Consider the following 19692-nt stretch of genomic DNA (forward strand, 5'->3'; position numbering starts at 1 on the left):
TGCTGCTCGGATCTCTCTCCTTTGTTTTTCTCTGCTTCCTCCTCCTTGGCTCCTGTGTGAACTGGAGATCTTGGAAGTCCTTGCAAATGTTTTCAAGTCTGTCTCCCAGTTTTGCTGAAAATGAGGTTTTTGTTTATGTTTTCCATTTTCCTTGTTGCTTTTGGATGGTGCCAGGAGGAAAGGGGAGAGTGCTGAGCTCCTGCAGCCAAGTTCACACTGGTCGTTTCGTTTCCTCCTCTCCTGCCCCTCACAGCTCCTCAGACATTTGAGTGTGCTCCTCAGTCTTTCTCTCCTCGACTCACTCCACGTTGTCTCGGCTTACTCTAAATGGAGCATCCAGATTCAGAACCCCATGTGATAATGATCTCCCTCCATCAAAAAGTCTGACTATCATTGTATTATAGATGCATCCTCACACCTCTGGCTCATGTAGAACTTTGCCTCTCGCTAACTTTTTTCCATAAAAATTGTACACAGGCCAGCTTTTTCTCCCATTCTGTTCTTACTCTTCTTTTTTTTTTTTTGATCAAAAGTGAAGAATATTTAATTTATTATGTTTTTATTCTAATGGTTTTGTGCTCTTTTTTTCATTGAATCTTGATTTGGTACCTATTAATTATTCTTCCCTACTCCCATGACATCCACATATTTGATTAGTCTGCCTTATCATTCTTCATCTAAGTTTAATAAAAATATTAAACAAGACGTAATCTAAGTTGATTACTGTGTTAGTTGATGTACTTTGGATATATTTTTGAACCTGTTACATATTTAACTAAGTTTCCTGTCTCTTAGTTTATACTTCTTCATTTTGACCTCATGGAGACTGTCAAATTATTGGTAAAAGCAGGGGCCGGCCCGGTGGCTTAACCATTAAGGATGTGCGCTCCGCTGCTGGCAGCCCGGGTTCGGATCCTGAGCGCGCACCAACGCACCGCTTCTCTGCCCATGCTGAGGCCGCGTCCCACATACAGCAACTAGAAGGGTGTGCAACTATGATAGACAACTATCTACTGGGGCTTTGGGGGAAAAAAAAAAAAAGGAGAAAGATTGGCAATAGATGTTAGCTCAGAGCTGGTCTTGCTCAGCAAAAAGAGGAGGATTAGCACAGATGTTTGTTCAGGGCTGATCTTCCTCACACACACAAAAAAATTATTGGTAAAAGCAAGATACGTTTGTCTGTGGTTTGGTGTGCTCCTTTAGTAAACTTCAAAAAAAAGAAAGAATTTCTTAGGGAAGATTTGTTTTTGGCAAGCCTCTGGTGCCACCATAACAGCAGCACATTCTTTTTAAACTGCATAAATGATCTTTTTAGTATAGATAAGAGTCAAAATCAAACCTTTCTTTTGAGGTTAGAACTTACCCTTTTCTTAAAAAAAAAAGGAAAAAAGCCTTTCCGTATCTCTTCCCAGTCTTATCCTTTTGCACAGATGACCATGGTGCCTGTGCTCTCTAGACTTTACGTACTGGCCGTTCAAATCCAGTCAGAACTGCACTTCCCAGGCTAGTCACTCTTTCTCCCTTTCTGTTCTTGGATGCTGCTGATAGGATATTCAAGGCATCCCCACCTCAGAATCTTTCTGCAGGTATTTAAAAATAGTTTCCTACTTTACGGTCTTTCCTTTCAGAGTTTTTAGCCCTGGAGTTGCACTTGTCACTTTGTGATTTTGGGGATCTGCTTCCTTCAAGTGAGGGGTAAATGCTAATGTGATCCCCACAGTCATTCCTTTGCTTTTTCTTCCACCAAGAGGGCACATGGTTACATTCATTTTTTTCATATCTACAAATTCCGTAGTGACTAAAATTTTAGAGAGGTGGGTGGAAGTGGAAGAAATTGAAAACAAAGGAAAATGAGAAAAACAATTTTCTGTGTGAACTGGGATTAGTACTGAAGCTAAATTGTAACACTAGGAAAACATAGAAGTTTCTAAGAAAAAAATTAATAAACTGTGCATGTATTTGTTGTGTATTTCTTGGCTCCGAGATCTTAGAAGGAAGACACAGTGAACTCCTTCACCCCAGCGATGCTTCCATGCATTTTAAAGAATTAGGAACCATTTCCTCACCCTTCTTTGCCTACACAAAGGCCTTTGTTGGGCAGATCTTAGTATCTAACGGCAAGAGCACATGTTAGCACAGTGCTGCCTTTTTTATAGTTCCAACTTAAATGAATACGGTAATCACAGCATCGGGGCAGGCAAGGACCCCTGCAGCCCAGGCCTTGCTTTCTGTTAAGTCAACACCTCCGTTGTTTTGCAGAGGGTCTTATCTTTCAGAACTCCTTAGAAGTTCTTTTTTTTTTTTTTTAATAATTTTATTTATTTATTTATTTTTCCCCCATAGCCCCCTGTAGATGGTTGTATGTCATAGCTGCACATCCTCCTAGTTGCTGTACATGGGACGCGGCCTCAGCATGGCCGGAGAAGCGGTGTGTCGGTGCGCGCCCGGGATCTGAACCCGGGCCGCCAGCAGCGGAGCGCGCGCACTTAACCGCTAAGCCACGGGGCCGGCCCCCTCCTTAGAAGTTCTTAAATGTCCTTTTGGCATCCCAGTCTAGTGTCTTGTTATATTTACAGTTACATTTTGTAAGAATTTTATTCAGTAAATGTTATTTGTTGCCTAAAGATGGGGGAGAGTTGTCTGGGGAGAAGCAAATAGTTTCTCTACTAAGGCTTCATCTGAACTTGCACTTGAAAAACCCAAGAGTTAGCGGCATGTGTGTGCAGTAACACGACCTTAAAAGTTCTTGGGAATAGCTGAATCTGAAGAATACAGTGGTTTGTTAAAGTCAGTTTCCACTAAAGTCCAGTGGAATGTGTTTAAATGGACCTCACTATTATCAGTATACCTGTTTAGGAAAGTTTTTAGAACTGTGAGATGAAAGCACTGCTTTTAAATACCAAACTAGAAAGGGAACTTAAAGATAATAAAGCATAATTGGAAAAGTCCATAGTTACTCAGGCATGCTTGGAGAAATTTAAGTAATAAGGAAATCTCTTTTTAATTTGAGAGATTTGGAAATCGCTTTACAGCATCATGCAGTTTTTCAATTTGTTTGACTTTGTTTTTAAAGAAAGAATGATTTAAGGAAATAATGATGACATTAGTTTGCAAACACTTCAAAGGATTATATCATGTTTATCATTCTTAGCAGGGTAAATCTGAAAAGGCACGCTCATTAGAATCTCTTGGGTTTTGTGATGATGGGTATATGTTTTATTTTTGGCCCTTTTCTTTTGAGGTTCTATTGCAAGAGGCCAGCTTTTCACATTCATCATTTATAAAAATGTATTTACTAAGGGGCTTTCTTTAACTCCCCCTGCCCCCCCCCCCCCCCCCAACAATTGAGGGCCTGTTCTAACCGTAGTGGTTTTTATGGTTGGTAGCTTAAGTTCTTGCTCTTGGTCCAGTTTACGATTTCAAATATTAGAGCATAATGTGGAAGAGGGATTGGTAACTGCAATGCTCTTTGCCTTGGCTGTCGGTCTCCCAACCAGGACTTGCTTAGTGGGCTAGTTCTAGTAAACTTACTGCTTTCCGCATTGTCTTGTAGAGTTTTTAAAAGTATATGACGTATCTTATCTATAAGAATGGGAGGGGAGGGGCTGTGTCTAACTCATCTCTGTGTACCCAGGGTGCTTAATGAATATTTCTTAAATAGATGAATCAGACATTGGTAGTCTTAGGAGTATCTTGGAAAGAAAGCTTATTTTTGAAATTTGTACCCATTCTTAAATGGACCTTTGGGCTGAGATCTCTAATTTGAGTTCCAGCGCCACGTTAAAGTACTGTAAAGGACCTTATAGAATATCTCGAGGCATAAAGGGTGTGCTGTGTAAAGTATGGGGCACTATCCAAGTGTAACCGTTACTGTTCAGCCTTTATGTCCTTACTAGGTGATTCTGAAAAGATGACTTTGTGATGTGATTGGACTTTGTAGGCCCTGGAGAGATGAATGGATTCTTTAGTCTTTCATTACTCTAAATGCTAAGTGTTGAAGGTAAAATCACAGCAGTTTTGGCTTGGATGTCATATGCTGGGTGTGAGGGTTAAATTCAATTAAAAAAGGTATTTATTGTGATATTTACTACAGGGGGGAAAGATGAATGAAACATGATTCCTGCTCTCAAGGAGCTTATGGTCTGTTTTTTGGTGTTGATCAAGTAAGCAAGATTATGTACTTTCACAAGAAACTAAGAAGAAAAAGTCTTTCAGAAGCATCACTTGTAGCCTGTGCCTGTTTGTAAGATGTTTGCTTACTGTTACTTTATGACTTATTAAAGTAATTTTAAATTATTTTAATTAAACAATTACATAATAATTATGTTGACTTTGGTAAACAGTTGAACAAAAACAACTTGATGCTTACCTCACTTTCATTGAGAAATCCCAGTGAAATGACTGTGAGGAAACAAAAATGGTATAAACAACAAGGACAATGAGAAGAAGAAAGGGAACCAACTTGTGGAAATTAGATAGTGCGTGGAAGAGGGAAGACTGTACTGCAAATCCCGGAAGAGAGTCAAAAGTCAGAGGTAACAAGTGGGACTAAAACATGTATATGGAGCAGTTAGACTCCCCAGTCCCATGCAGCCAGGCTGCTGTGCTCTCCTCCTCAGCAGGAGCAGATGTATACTACCTAGAAAAAGTGAGCAAGAGACTCAGAACATGGAGAAATCAGGCACAACTGAGTGTGTGGAGAGAGACATACTGAAAACGGGCATTAAGGGCAAGTCCACCTACTAATCAGTGTGACTGCTAGCATGCTCACCTCTCTCAGCTCCCACAGTGCTGGCAGCCACGCTTATTACATATGCCACCTCCTTTTCCTGCACCCTCTGCTCAGCCCAGGCAGGATATTGGGAGGATTCTCAGAATATTGCAAAGATTCCTCTCTGGAGATACTGAGTAGCCCAAGGGAAATAAGGTCCCGATGAAATGATCCTGCTGCTGAAATCACCTGACTCTAAAGCTTTCTCAAGTGCTGGCCCAGCCCTTCTATTTTGCTGTTTACTGTCTTAAATGTGAATGACAGCCAAGATCCCGGACACTGAGAAAAACCTTTAACATGAAAGCTTCCAAGACAAATAGAAAAAGGAACTTGAAGGAAATAGAGACAATGTAGGGAACAGAGAAAATATCCCACACGTAAACACATGTACACACATAGAATCTTAATATCCTTAGAAAGAGAAGAGTGAAGATACAATATTCATGAAACAGGAATATTCCGAAAATAAGAAAGAATTTTCGAAAATTTTTTTATAAATTAGAACTCCCAGAAAGTAGGGGGGAAAAGATAAGTTTATGGGGAATAGGACAAAAGAAAATCATAATAAATCCAGGTGGTTTAACTTCCATTTAATAGATGGTCCAGGAAGTGAATACTATAGGGAGAACATACAGGAATAATTCAAGAAAAGTTTCCAGAACTAAGAAATATGAATTTCTGGATTGAAAGGCTTACAGAGTACCCAGCACGATGAAAGAAAAGAGACCCATACGATGGCACATATATCATCTTGAAATTTTAGAATATCAGGGATGGAAGGATCCTAAAAGCTGTGGTGGGGGGAGCAGGTAGAGGGGTGTGGATGGGTCTTTTACTAAGTATCAAGAATCTGAATGGTCTCAGATTAACTGGGAGCAACATCAAAAGCTAGAAAATGACATAGCAATCCTTTTGAAGCTCTGAGGGAAATCAAAATCATCTGTACAGTGTGAGAGTAAAGATTTTGTGCACATGCAGAGTACCTAAAGACTTTTACTTTGTCTAAACTCTTCCTCAAGAAGCTACCAGAGGATGTGTTGAAGCAAATAAGAAAGAAGATGACAAGGGTTCCAGGAAACGGGGGATCTTAGATAGAGGGTCCAAAAGGATTCCTACGAAGTTGGTGGACAGAAGTATAGGATGCCTGGAGAGCAGCCCGTCTAGGAGTTAGGAGAAGAGAGGGCTGAGGGAAGGTTGATCTCTTAAGAAGGAGGAAAGAATACCTTGATTTATTTGACCATACTGAGAGGAGGAGGTATGGTAGTGCAAGAGACTTGACAGATGATTTTGTGATAGGCCCATGGAAAACCAGTCAAACACAATAAGGCAATTAATAACTCCTCAAAAAACTGAAAAGAAAGTTACTTGTACATAACTCAGCCGTGAATATGGTTTTCATTTAACCGGAAATTGTCACATGACTTGATTTGGGAGCATGGGATGGTGTGGTGCAATGGATATTCTTTGGGAGACATCAGTAGATGGTGTCTAAAGTGGAAAAAATTTTTGAATAGCTCTATAAGCATGTTATTTAAAAATCAGGATGTGTAAATACCATGGGAAACGCTAAAAGCATTGAAAGTAGTTATACCTTGGAAATAAGAATTAGAAGTGAGAAGTGGGATGGCTTATTTTTGACATAAACCTTATGTTCTTTTTGACTTTTTAAAGTACTTAGTATTTGATTAACTATTTGATTAAAAATTTTAAAACATAAATAAAATGAAAAAAGCTAGTTGTAAGAGCATTTAAAATTTGCCCCTTGGTAGCATTTAGTTAGATGAAGTAGTCAAGATTTCCCATCGGGCTGGGAGCCCTGCCCTCAATGCAATTGGAAATAACCAAGAAAATGGATTCTACATGTTTCGCCACTTTGGAGCTTACTACTTTGTACGAGAACGAGTGCTTTCATTTAGAGTCAGAGCCCATGTGACCAGAGGGTGTGCACCAAGGTCCTGTCGTTCCCTGAGCCTCTAGGTGGCTGCAGCTCAGGGATAGAAAGCAGGAGAGGTGAGACAAAAAGTGGGTCTTGGGAATGGGCTGGGCCTGAGCCATACCTGCCCTCAGGATGAGGGGCGGCAGGAGTTCTAGGTGAGAGGGCTAGCGTGTGGAAAGCCAGTTCTGATACCGGTTCACTCCCTCTCTGCTTTTCCTCTGTAACTTCCTCTTTTCTTCTCTGGAGATGCAGTGGAAATTTGAATCTTGAGGCTCGTCTGAGTTAGATGCTAGACTGCGTCTGGACTCCTAGCTGTGTGGCAGCCAGAGTGTGGCGGGCAGCCGGTCATTTCTTTCAGACTCAGCATGGCCACATCCAGGACCCCAAAGGGAGTTTTTTCCTCGATTGGCTTTTTCTGGAGTCTTGACTGATAACAGCTGAGGCATCAGCAGAGATGGGGACAGGGTTTGCTTTCGAATTGAAGATTGTTTTTTTTTTAAATAACAAGAGGGAAAAAAGCAAGTGCAACCCATGGCTTATCTTTCTGTTAGCGTGATACCATGGGGCTAAATGGCATCTTTACTTCAACATCATTCCTAAAAATTAAAGAATTTTTAGTAGCCTGCATGGTGTATGAGAAAATGGCAGTAAGCACATCCCTAAGGCTTTGTGGGGTGTGTCTGTGGTCGTGTGGCGTTGTTTAGAGCGATGCAGTGGCCTCAGAAGGTTTTTAATCATGTATCCCATCAGAAAAAAAATTCAGCATGTATATCTGATAGAGATGTATCTCCTTATATACTGCTGTGTTGACCATGAACGTTATAAAATATGCAAAAATAGCTATCTTAAAAGGATGAGCTGCAAATATAAGTAAAGTTCTAATTTTTTTTCTATAGACTGCTAATGTAGAGACATACCATCTCAGTTCTTCACTTCCCTCCTTCTGTTGATCTTTTAATCCCACTGCATCAGGGCACACTCCCCAGGGTGGTGGGCATGGAAGGATAAAGCCCAAATCTTTCAGAGAGGAATGCTTCTCTTACAGTTCACTGCTTTTGAGACCTTTAAAAAGTTTTCCCACTTTAGAAACCAACTGTTGACTTCTCCCCAAAAATAGCCATTGCAAACTCCATGATGATTTCTAGTACAGACTGCCTCCTTCCCACCCCCACTGCACACACCTCCATTTTAACAAGTCAGGAAACTGAGGCTTATAGAGGGTAAGTGGCTTGGACCAGGGAAGCAGAATCAGGACGAGAACCCCCATCCCTTGAGTCATTTCACTTTTCTTTCTAGGATTCCATGGCACATACTGAAACTTCTTGAATAACCCCTTCAACCCATCTTGACCACTTTGTTATCTGAAAGTTGTAAAATTCAGTGTATAAGATCCTTTGTTTCGGGTCGGCCCCGTGGCTTAGCGGTTAAGTGCGTGCGCTCTGCTACTGGCGGCCCGGGTTCGGATCCCAGGCGCGCACTGACGAGCCACTCCTCCGGCCATGCTGAGGCCGCGTCCCACATACAGCAACTAGAAGGATGTGCAACTATGACATACAGCTATCTGCCTGGGCTTTGGGGGGGAAAAAAAAAGAGGAGGATTGGCAATAGATGTTAGCTCAGAGCCGGTCTTCCTCAGCAAAAAAAAGAGGAGATTAGCATGGATGTTAGCTCAGGGCTGATCTTCCTCACAAGAAATAAAAGGTCCTTCATTTCTTCTTCTGTTTGCAGTCATCTGATTCAGGCTTTGAGCCTGCATTTTCTGAAGCTATGGGGGAGTTTTAAGGGCGTAGACACTGCTTGCCTTTCTTCTTTCTTCTGTTTTCCTCCTGTCTGACTAACTTTGAGCGACCCTGGTTACGTATCCACGGTAGGTAGCTCTCTGCCTACCTTTGTTGTGTATGAGTTCTCCTTTCATCCAGAGGTGGGACCCTTCTTACTGCCAGGCATTTGCTAACCCAGTGTAGTCCAGCAAGTCATTTCTCTTTATAAACATAAGTGTCCTGACTGTTGCCAGCTTTACCCATGATTGTTCCTTAGAAGTTAAACAGCGCTGAGAGTCTCAGTAAAAATGGTAGAGCATGTGAAGCTGCACTCACTACTCAGGACTGAAGCTTCCATGTTTACCTCTTCAGGGAAGATGCTCCTTTGGCTTAAGCTGTAAAACTGATTGAATGAGAGAGAGTCTTCTTTTCATTTCTGCTCCAGGTGTATCAGAAGGCTCTTTGTTTTATCTTATTTTTAATGTATTTTTACTCAACAAAAAAGTTCAAAAGCTGTTTTCCTTTGGAATATGTGGCTAGCCAGGATTGTCTGAAGGAATTAAATAATTTCTATTTAAAGCAAAGATGTTTCTGTGTTTCCCACTTGGCAAAATATAATGATTTTTATTCCCAGTGTTAGAAAAATGGTTGTGTTCTTAACTACTGTATACTTATTATAAGTGATGTACTGGTAAAATCCAATCTGTTCTTTTTGCCACTGTACAGAAAAAGCAAAAGATATAAAATAAAAGATTTTAGCTTAATATGCTTTGAAGAGGAAAGGCTCCGATAACACTGCTTGGATGTGATTCTCAGATTTCTTACCTTGAGTTTCTATGTTATGTTGTTCATGGAGTACTGGGATGGGGAAGTGGTTGTGTTTGTTTTATTATATGGTAGCTAGTTTTTAAAAAGAAAAGCCTCCTCCCTCTGAGGGGTACAGGGTAGAGCACAGGGCCAGGTGCCTGTGCTGCGTCCCTCCTAGCCCTGGACACACACCACCCTGTGGCAGAAGAGGATGGCATCAGTGCTGAAAGCCCCAGCTTTCAAGTCCTTTGGCGCATAGACAGTTGCTGTCAGTTGTTCTCCCTAGGTGTGGTTTTGAACAGACTCTAGTGTCTTATTTTTCTCTTTTTCTAAGACTTAAAAAAAAAAAAAGTATAAAGGCATTCAACCAGCAAGCGACAGGCAGCAAGTGCATTGTATGGGGGCAGTGTTGGTGTTGGAATTTAGTAAAGAAGCCTCGGCCATTTAAGTTGTAGTTTCTGAACACCAGGATAGGAACTCCACTCTTTTTATGACAGCACCCCCACCCATGGGAAACTCGTGAGTATGGTGCATTGAATTCTAAAGGTAGACAATGGGAAAACACAAAACGTGTAGAACAAGAGAGGAGGCTGGGCCAAAACTGACGCAAAACATCACTGAGAATGACGGTGACGTAGTACTCAACTGAGAGAACAGACACCGTTTAGTCATTTCTCTCCAGTTACTCCACATATAGGACATTGCTTTACATTTCCCAGAAAATCATTTTTAAGTGTCTACCTTCAAGTTGCATGTTACTTGAGGGTGGGGGAAAAACCCAGAAGGAATACTTAAACTAGAATAAATACCTACTTTGTATACCCACTATAAATATTTGTGTCTATTATCCCCAATAGCTTTACCCTGAACGTTCTTGTTTAATAGTTAATCTCAGTGTCACATTAAAATTTATGGTAATAGCATCGACGTCCGATGTCTTGAGAAATTTGATAGCTGTGTATTCTCTAGAGCTGTGCTGTCCAATACAGTAGCCACTAGCCATGTGTGACTATTGAAATTTAAATTAACTTCAGTTAAATAAAATTAAAAATTCAGTTCCTCAGTCATACTAGTCACATTTCAGGCGCTCAGCAGCAATATGTGGCTAGTGGCTACTATTTTGAACAGTGCTGAGATAGAACATTTTTATCGTGCCAGAGAGTTCCATTGGAGAGCGCCAGTGTAGAGCCTAGCATTTTTCATATTCGTGGGAAGAGTCGGTTAATTTTATGCCCCACACTGCGTAAGTGCTTTATTGACAGACGGATGTCTGGGGCTGGATGAGACAAGCAGCCAGATGAGTGCCCAGTGTGTCACATTGCTCAGAGCAAGTCTGGTGATTCAGTAGCACCTTTTGCACCCGTTAATATAGGATAGTGTTTGGTTAATAGTATAGGCTCTAGGGGTAGAGTGGTCCTTCCAGCTGGGGGCTTGCTAGCTAAGTGAAACTGAGCAAGTCATTTAACTTTTCTGAGCTGTTTTCTCATCTGTAGAGGAGGAATGAAATACCTACTTCCTAGGCTTGTTATGAGAATTATACTAGGTAAAGTAAATGGAATAAAGAATATCAAATACTTAACACAGTGCTAGACAAATAGTATATGCTTGATGGCAGATTTTTATATTCATAGTAATAATAATGGCGTGTTTTATTCTGTTGATGTCAGTTCCTCTTTTCCTGATGTGTGCTTCTTTTTTTTCCTGTTTTTAATTATTCCTGTTTTATCTTTGCCCTATTTCTATTCTCTTTTATTCCTTTCTCTTCTGTCTTACGGGACGTCGGTAACTGTTAGTGATACTGAAGGATAAGGAATTCCCTGTCCCAGGGCTGGCCCCATGGCGTAGCGGTTGAGTGTGCGCGCTCTGCTGCTGGCGGCCTGGGTTTGGATCCCGGGCGCGCACCGAGGCACCGCTTGTCAGGCCGTGCTGTGGCGGCGTCCCACATAAAGTAGAGGAAGATCGGCACAGATGTTAGCTCAGCGCCAGTCTTCCTCAGCAAGAGGAGGATTGGCATGGATGTTAGCTCAGGGCTGATCTTCCTCACCAAAAAAAAAAAAAAAAAAAAAAAAATTCCCTGTCCACTAATTGCTGTGGTACAATGGAGAATGGGGAATAATTGATATCAAAATGAAACCAAACCCTATAAGGATCCACAGAAATGCAGCACCTTTGGCCGATATTTTTGAGGAAGCTGGTATATATAGGCTGCAGAGCAGTGTGGAAATAATTGGCGAGTAGGGATGGGTCCATGAACTCCCTCTCATTAGCATCTACCTGTTAACTGGTCAGCAAACTATCATGAGAGGCATAGCTAGAAGATCCTTGCTGATTATATATCTTTACTTATGTAGCAACAAAGGAGAGAGCGTGAAGCTAGAAGGCAGCAAGAACGTGAACAGCGAAGGAGAGAACAAGAAGAGAAGAGGCGTCTAGAGGAATTGGAGAGAAGGCGTAAAGAAGAAGAAGAGAGGAGACGGGCAGAAGAAGAAAAAAGGAGAGTGGAAAGAGAACAGGTAAGTTCACAATGTTCCAACCCTGAATTTGTAAAGTTTGGTACTTCGTCGAGTTGGGACGTTGGGGGCAAAAAGTACACACCTATGTGCGTGCCCACATGCGCACACATATTCAGGACCTTAGAGGTTTAAAAATACTGAACTACAGTTGGAAGCACGCCAGTAAATCGAGTCTCTTGTGTTTAAAAAGAGATAGAAATCTATACACTGTAGAAACCTCTTGAAACCAGCTAAGTGGTCTCCAAATAGTATGATACCTGAAAGATTTCTTAATATACTTCTCGAGTTCAGATTAAATGCTTCGAACCCCAAATATCTGGATGATCATTGACCTTTTTTTAAATGAAATTAAAAACCAACTGTAAAAATTCCCCATGAGAAATGTTTGTGGTATCCAGTGGTTAACTGAATATTTTAGTGTATATTTGCATATAATTCAGTATATACATATGTAGCATTAGAAAAACGAATAATGTTGTTTTGTTTTGCCAAAAAAAGATCAGGTTTTAGTAATATTCATAGCATTTTATTAATGCTAGGCGTAGTTGTCTTTAGAAATCTCTTTGTTTCCTGAACCATCTATGCAAATAAAAATTGACTGCTTTTCGTTGTCTGTGTTGTAAGTGTGAATCCCATCACTAGCCTCTTTGCCTTTCATTTCTTTGAACTGATCACTCTTTGCTATGAGCTTTGAATAAAGAAAAAAGGATACGAATGGGGACCAATTTAAATAATACTTGAAATTCATACTTAAAATACTTATGAACGATGGTATTAACTTCCAAATTTGGTTATTCAGCTACTACCCTTGATGCTAATCATATACCTTGGGTTTTCTGAGTCTTAGGTCTGCATGTGTACCAGTTTTTCCTAGAAATTTAAGTGACACTCTTTATACCTTACTGACATTACTAGCAAGTTAACTATGATTTGTTTTGTTTTGTTTACATTCTAATTTATACTTCGAGACTGCAAAGAGGAGAAAACATATAAGCTTTTAAAAATTAAATCACCCAGGGATAATTCTCACTATTTGATTGTGAGAGGAGGGTATGAAAGTAATACTTAATTTTTAATGTTCTGATGGCAGTTACTGGGTTTTGTGTATAGCAAGTATTTTTTACCTCTTCTTTTAAAGAAAATAGCACCAAAAATCAGTTTTATTCTGCTTTCCTTATTCTGTTGTAAAAAAAATTGTTCCCCATTTTAATGTAGGAAAACGTGTTTGTAGGAAACGTCATTTCTGCATGTGTGCATGTTTGTGTACATGTATAATTGTGTTTTGTGTGTTCATTGACTACGTGTTGGGACCTTGGTGATTTGGATAGATGTGAATTTTCCGGTTGTCCCTGTGTTTTGAAGGCAGAAAACAAATGAGTGTACTCACTTGATCTTTCAAATTATGGTTTAATTCTGTGTAGTTCAAAAAAGAGATGAGTTGGGAGTCAGATTCCTTTCTCTGCCATTGCTGGGGAAGGCCACACACCCTGCTAGGGCAGTTCTTAGCACAACATGTGTCATGGAAGGTTAGGCCTAAATGCGTGGGACTTGGAGCCCAGGTTGGAATCAGGGTACCTTTGCCAATGGCCTTATGGATATGCTTTTCTCCAGATTGGCTTTCTTTGGCTAAATATGCTCTGTAAGATAAAGTTTTCTAAGGAAATTTATATGTCACAATTTCTCTTATTCAGCATTCTTTCAACCAGGATTATTGGTTAACTAAAACTTCTGCTCAGCCCAGATGTATGGCTGTTTTTATTTTAAGGTGTGTGCCATGGTACAAGTGGATGGTCAGCAGTAGACACTGTAAAGGAATAATCTCAATTTCAGGATAGAATTTTTCCTCATAGACCACTTAGTCTATTGCCCTTATTAGAGTAGTTGGCTTTTTCCCTGTTGAAAAGGAAGGAAACTTCTTTTGTTTGTAAAATGTTTGTACTTTTTGAAGTTATTTGCTATCTATCTCGTATTTGAGCCTCACAAAAAGTCCTGAGAGTTGGAAGAAAGTATTCTTGATACTCATTTCTCAAACGAGGAGAGTGAGAAAATGAGAAGTGGAGGGGCTGCTAGTGGTCACACATAAGGTCTCTTGATTTCTCAGTCCATTAAATATGCATATAACTTCAAGGTTGGATTTTTCCTCTTTACGTGTTTTGGGTGTGTTTACCTGTTTTCATTGTTATAGAGGTTTATCATTCTCTTCTCATTGAAAACAAGTCATCCTCATTCCCCTCCTCCTTCTCTCTCTCATAGACACACACACACATGAAGGGTCTGGGCCTGTTCATTTGTGATAAGTGGCCTGAGTCTGGTATTCCCAGACCATGGCTTTCAGAAAGTAATCATTCTAGGTACCTTCTATATCATCAGAGAAAACACAAATCATGTTTGTTTTATTTTAATATTAAACAGGTTTTGGGTTTTAAAAATTGGCAATCCATGCTTGTTATAAATAATGACTAATAAGCAGACATTGATTAATGAGAACTCTCTGGTTTCCTATCTAATTAAACTCTTCATTTGTCTGGCGTCTACCATGCTTAAGAGGAATATCACGGTCCATTAAAACCCTGCATTTGTGTATAACAGCTGTGTTCTAACAGAAAAACTCTCAAATACCTTTATATGTATCATTGGAGTGTATGTCATCATTTATTAGACTCTTCAGATCTTAGTGGCCAATTTGAAGTTCTTGGGAAAATCCTTAGCAATAGATTTTTTTTAGATATTCATCACTAAGTGAATTACCACTAAAGACGATGGGGCAAATGGTTCTTGGTGCTTCATTCAGGTGGTTCTGATGCTTTCCTTTTGGATAAATTGATTGCTGGGTGATTTCTGTGTGACAGGAGTATATCAGGCGACAGCTAGAAGAGGAGCAGCGGCACTTGGAAATCCTTCAGCAGCAGCTGCTCCAGGAGCAGGCCATGTTACTGGTAACGCCCCACGTCTGTCTTGTTCTGTAGTGTCAGGGCTCGTTCATCCATCCCTCCCCTGAGTTGGGCATAGCTGTGGTGGTGATCGCCAGACCATTTTGGTTAGTGCTGTGGGCTGACAGGCTCAAATGGAGACATCCTCTGTGGTCAGACTGCTTTGGGCACATTTCGAGGTGGCTTTTATTTATTTTTTTATTTCCCATTAGTGAGTTCACTGTCTCATTTGGTAGATAGACAAGGTTTTGAACAGAACTTGGCGTTCACTGAACAAACTAGAATGCTAAGGGCTGAGGTTCAAAGCACACGCCATAGGATTTTAACCTAGGATCCTCTAAGTATCTTTTGAGACCACCAAAACCAACATTTAATTGAATTCTCTCTTACTCTGTCCAGTGATGATATGGTTAGCAACAAGCTGTCAGATTTTTCCACAGGTAATATGCTATTTAAACTCCTGGCCATTTTGCTTTGTTATGAAACAAGGAGGGGGAAAAAAGGCTTTGTCTTTAAAAGAAGTTGAGAATGAATCCAGAGAAGAGGTGAGCTCTCCAGTGTCCCATAGATTTAGTGTTCTCCTCTCCCTCTCCAAGGAGTGCCGATGGCGGGAGATGGAGGAGCACCGGCAGGCAGAGAGGCTCCAGAGGCAGTTGCAACAAGAACAAGCATATCTCCTGTCTCTACAGCATGACCACAGGAGGCCGCACCCGCAGCACGCGCAGCAGCCGCCGCCGCCACCGCAGCAGGAAAGGAGCAAGCCCAGCTATCACACTCCAGAGCCTAAGCCCCTCTATGAGCCCGCCGATAGAGCTCGAGAGGTATCTTCTTCCCTTTGTGCTGTGTTGATTATTCCCTGGAATGTAGTATAATGACTCTTAAGAACTGTATAATATTAATGCTGGAAGGGGGCATGGAGATCAGCTGATGAGCCGCCCTCTTGGTTTTCTAGCTGAGAAACTGAGCCTCAGAGACGTGAAGGGGCTTGCCCAAGGTCTCTTATCTATAAGTGTTTTTTCTATAGAGGACCAGGGTACCTTTGTTAACAAATCTCAGATGAGTTGAACACTAAACTAAACAGAAAGAGAAGATTGTACGGCAGAATCGTTCTTTAAAATGTGGGTGAGGGGAATGGTGGCCTGGTTAACTAATTTTCCCAAACTGCCCAATTTACTGACTTTTCCGTGATCATGACTTTTGCTGAATTGGTGCATTTGGGCTACCCAGAGCCTCACATAAGGATGTGGCAAAGCAGGAATGTTCAGGGACACTAGGAAGATAGGGAGCTGGTCAGCTTCCAGACTATGTTGAATCCTGGCCTATAGGTGGCACCCTTCCACTGTATCTGGCCCTCACAGTGAGTAGATTCTGGGAACAAGAGTCCTGCTTGTTTAGGAATATCTTTATTTTTGGTGGAATGAAATAGATTCGTAATGATGGTCTTTTAATCTGTTGGTTTAGTTGGTTATGACAGGTTAATTTTTTTTTCTAGTTTATCTTCACGTATAGTCCTAGAATTCTTGCCAGAAGATTTTAAAGGCTGCCTCTCTTAATTTTTGTCTCCATAAATATTTCTTTATCCTGAATCAAATCCTAGTCTTGCTTTATTTGCCTCCTTCCTTTTTAATCTCCTCTCTTTTCTTGTAGTTGAAGAAAACAGAAAATTTCTCTTTGGAGTCCTTCTACTCTCAGGCTTTCTTCAGTATCTCTGCTTTTCCCCTACTAACACTGAGTTATGTCTTCCAATTCTCTGATGCAGGTGGAAGATAGATTTAGGAAAACTAACCACAGCTCCCCTGAAGCCCAGTCTAAGCAGACAGGCAGAGTATTGGAGCCACCAGTGCCTTCCAGATCAGAGTCCTTTTCCAATGGCAACTCCGAGCCTGTGCATCCTGCCCTGCAAAGACCAGCCGAGCCACAGGTAGCAACGGCCAGCTGGCCGTGGGTTAAGGAGACTCATGCAAGAGCTCGCTGAGCCATAGGCCTGCTTGTGATGTTCACAGTTTGGTTGGTTACCACATTTAGAAAGAGAAGAGATTAGTGAGTGATTTTAGACCAACTTAAAGAGGACATACCCTCAGTTGATAGGGAAAAGTACGATTTTTTTTAAAAAGAATTTTTGTTGTACTTATTAAGAATATCCAGTTGCAGTAATTTCTCCTTTTAGTCTAACTTTTTACCTTCCCCAACTCAGATGTTTGTAAACAAGTGCCTCTTTACTCTCATACAAAGATATTTCAGTTTACTTTTTAGAAAGTTAGTTTCACAAGTACTAGAGGGAGAACCAGAACCTTCTCTTAACCTCTGATCCTTGGCTTCTGGCCAGTTCCACAAGGGGGCCTTAGAGAGTCAGCGACTGCCCTGAAATTCCGTGTGGAATTTTTTTTCTTTGTCCAAATGTGCATATTTTTCTGGGAAAAGGGCCTTTTATCAGATTCTCAAAAGGTTCAAGATCTGAAAAAAAGTTACAATTCAGTGGATTAGGTGTGGATTTCCCTGAAGTAGGTCAGGGTAAAGGTCGTAACCTCTCATTGGGTCGGCCACAGCATTCTGCCTTGTCTAGGTGAAGGGAGCACCTCTGGGCTGAGTGCTGGGTGGTTCAGAGAGAACTCTCTGTGCTGTCTGGAGAAGAAAGTAGGTAGCAGAGATTACCCATGTCAGAGATCCTAGCGATCCTTAAAACACTGATTCCCACTCTCTTGCTGAAAATAGTTGACTTTTAGACATTTTGCTCCTTGCAGCTATGTAATCCAGAATATTGGTAACAAGTTTCTTAAGCCTGGAGTTACTTGTCACTGATGTTTGCATGTGCTGGGGGACAGACATTCATATTCTCGTGATAGAGGTGGCTGTGGTGTTCTGGAAACAAATGCAAATGAGGGTTTCCATGTGCCTGGCAATAAAGAATCCCAGTGTGGAGGAGCTGAAAAGAAGACGGCCTGCACCTAAACAAAGCATGCGGGAGGGGAGAGTTCACGTGGGATCAGCAGCTGCTTGACCCCCAGAGGAGCTCCCCCACAAGCAAGCTGGCAATTCCAGAGGGAGAGGAATGCAAAGACAAAGGAAGCAGGGGGACGCAGGGCGGGGTAAAATGGAAGGGAGGGAGGGTGGAGGGCCTGGGAGAATAGGTTTGATGACGCTTGGATGAAGAGTCCAGGATTCAAGTTTTTATTCTGAAAGTTAAACTTACCGTAAGTAGAAAGTCTTTATCCGTCTGGCCACAACAGTTAAGAAAATAGGAATTCCTGAATTATATAGACTACTTTTTATATTAGCTAATGTAGTGCCTGGAAATAGTCTCCCTCTTCCTTCTCCTATCTAAAGTTACTTTTGGCTGAAACATATAGACTTATGAAAACATTCTTCTTTTCATGTAGGAATCTATTTTAAAGCCCATTTTTTATTATAGTTACAGATAATACTTTCAGTTATTACATGCTTTCCCCCCTGAAAATTTTAAACATTTTAGAAGTTTATAAATTCTGGGATTATACCAATAGATGGAATTATGTGACCCTCACTTAGAAATCATACACCTGGCACTAATTCTGAATCTTGCATTTGGAAAGGGTGAACCAATTGTGATTCGGTATTTCCATTTTTCATTCAGTGTGTTGATGTAATAGAAATATAGTTAGAATTATGTAAATTGCAGTGTTGAACAATTGTTTTTAAATGATAAAATATAAAGGAAATACAGATTATTTCAGAGATTTTCCCAATTTTAAAGCAACCAGATAAATTCAGTTGACAAGTAATTGTCATATTTCTTTAATTGTCAAGTAGAAGGAATACCCCTGCAGCGTCAATTTAGGGAATCACAGTACTGAATGTTTCTAAGGAATTCAAAGTTCTTTTTTTTATAACTAATATGAAGATGTATGGAGACATCTATGGTTTGAGTGTTTTAAGACTTGGGAGAAGAAAAAAGGAAAATTGTTGCTGCATTTGAAAAGTGGATTGTTTTTAAGTCATACTATTACAGTCTGTCAAAACATGAGGGGTTTGTCTTTGCTCATTAAATGTGTTGTTTTGTTGTTACTTGGTCTGAAATCTTATACTGCCAGGTGACGTGAGGATTGCGAGAGGTTTGCGTCTATGGCAGTGTGTGTCTTGTGATTTTTCTCCCTCTCTGCCTGTCCAGTCTCTGCTTTGATGTGGATGTGCGTGTGGCACATTGTCCCTGCTTTCAGAACAGCAGGGCTATAAGGCTTCTGTTTTTTTTAATCTTCACGTTTACTGCTATATGTAATGTTTGTCTGGACATTAAAAGAGTTTTCCTTGTAAATGTACATTTGTTCTTTTCTACATATTGTGTTTCTCAGACCCCTTCATCACTTAAAAGTATAACTGTTTTACTGCTTGGCTTACCTAATACTGTACTGCTCCAGTTTGCAATCCCCCAGTTCCTGCTTTCGATTTGGTATTGACCAGAAAAGCATTTTATGCAGAACGCATTGAATGTTTTGTGTTTTGTTTTCTTGTAAGGTACAGTGGTCCCACCTGGCATCTCTCAAGAACAATGTTTCCCCTGTCTCGCGATCCCATTCCTTCAGTGACCCTTCTCCTCCCAAATTTGCACACCACCATCTTCGCTCTCAGGACCCATGTCCACCTTCCCGCAGTGAGGTGCTAAGTCAGAGTTCTGACTCTAAGTCGGAAGTACCTGACCCCACCCAAAAGGCTTGGTCTAGATCAGACAGTGACGAGGTGCCTCCAAGGGTAAGAAGCAGAAAGACAGACGTGTGCTTCTTTTTCCTTTTTGTTATTTTTAAAAAATTATTTATCTTAATTAAGGGTATGGTGGCTTCACCAGAATTAAGGGGCAATGGAATTTCTAAGGAACTTTTTATGTTGGGGAGAAAGTTCCATATTAAGGCAGTTAAATTCAGCCGGCAGTCAGTTAGCTTTTCATTGTTGTTGTTAACTCTGCACTTAAACACAGGGTAGCAAAATAATTTAAGAGTAAATCTAT

At 40.7% G+C, this 19692-nt stretch overlaps 1 protein-coding gene across 50 annotated transcripts in view; it reads left to right on the plus strand.

Annotated features, from left to right (window-relative positions):
- MAP4K4 (mitogen-activated protein kinase kinase kinase kinase 4) overlaps nt 1–19692 on the plus strand; it is a 198106-nt gene that overhangs the window by 144454 nt on the left and 33960 nt on the right. For 7 of the 50 annotated variants that reach the window (XM_087426243.1, XM_087426245.1, XM_087426246.1 and 4 more), the window contains exons 13-17: nt 11626–11787; nt 14637–14723; nt 15314–15538; nt 16477–16638; nt 19206–19439. In XM_087426243.1, coding sequence (XP_087282369.1) covers nt 11626–11787; nt 14637–14723; nt 15314–15538; nt 16477–16638; nt 19206–19439 — 870 coding nt within the window. The remainder of the gene's footprint in view (nt 1–11625; nt 11788–14636; nt 14724–15313; nt 15539–16476; nt 16639–19205; nt 19440–19692) is intronic. The other 43 variants (XM_087426259.1, XM_087426258.1, XM_087426260.1 and 40 more) reach the window with 11 other exon arrangements.

Source organism: Ceratotherium simum, chromosome 40 (assembly GCF_057802395.1).
Source record: "Ceratotherium simum simum isolate JZ-2026a chromosome 40, ASM5780239v1, whole genome shotgun sequence".
Taxonomy (NCBI): Eukaryota; Metazoa; Chordata; class Mammalia; order Perissodactyla; family Rhinocerotidae; genus Ceratotherium; species Ceratotherium simum.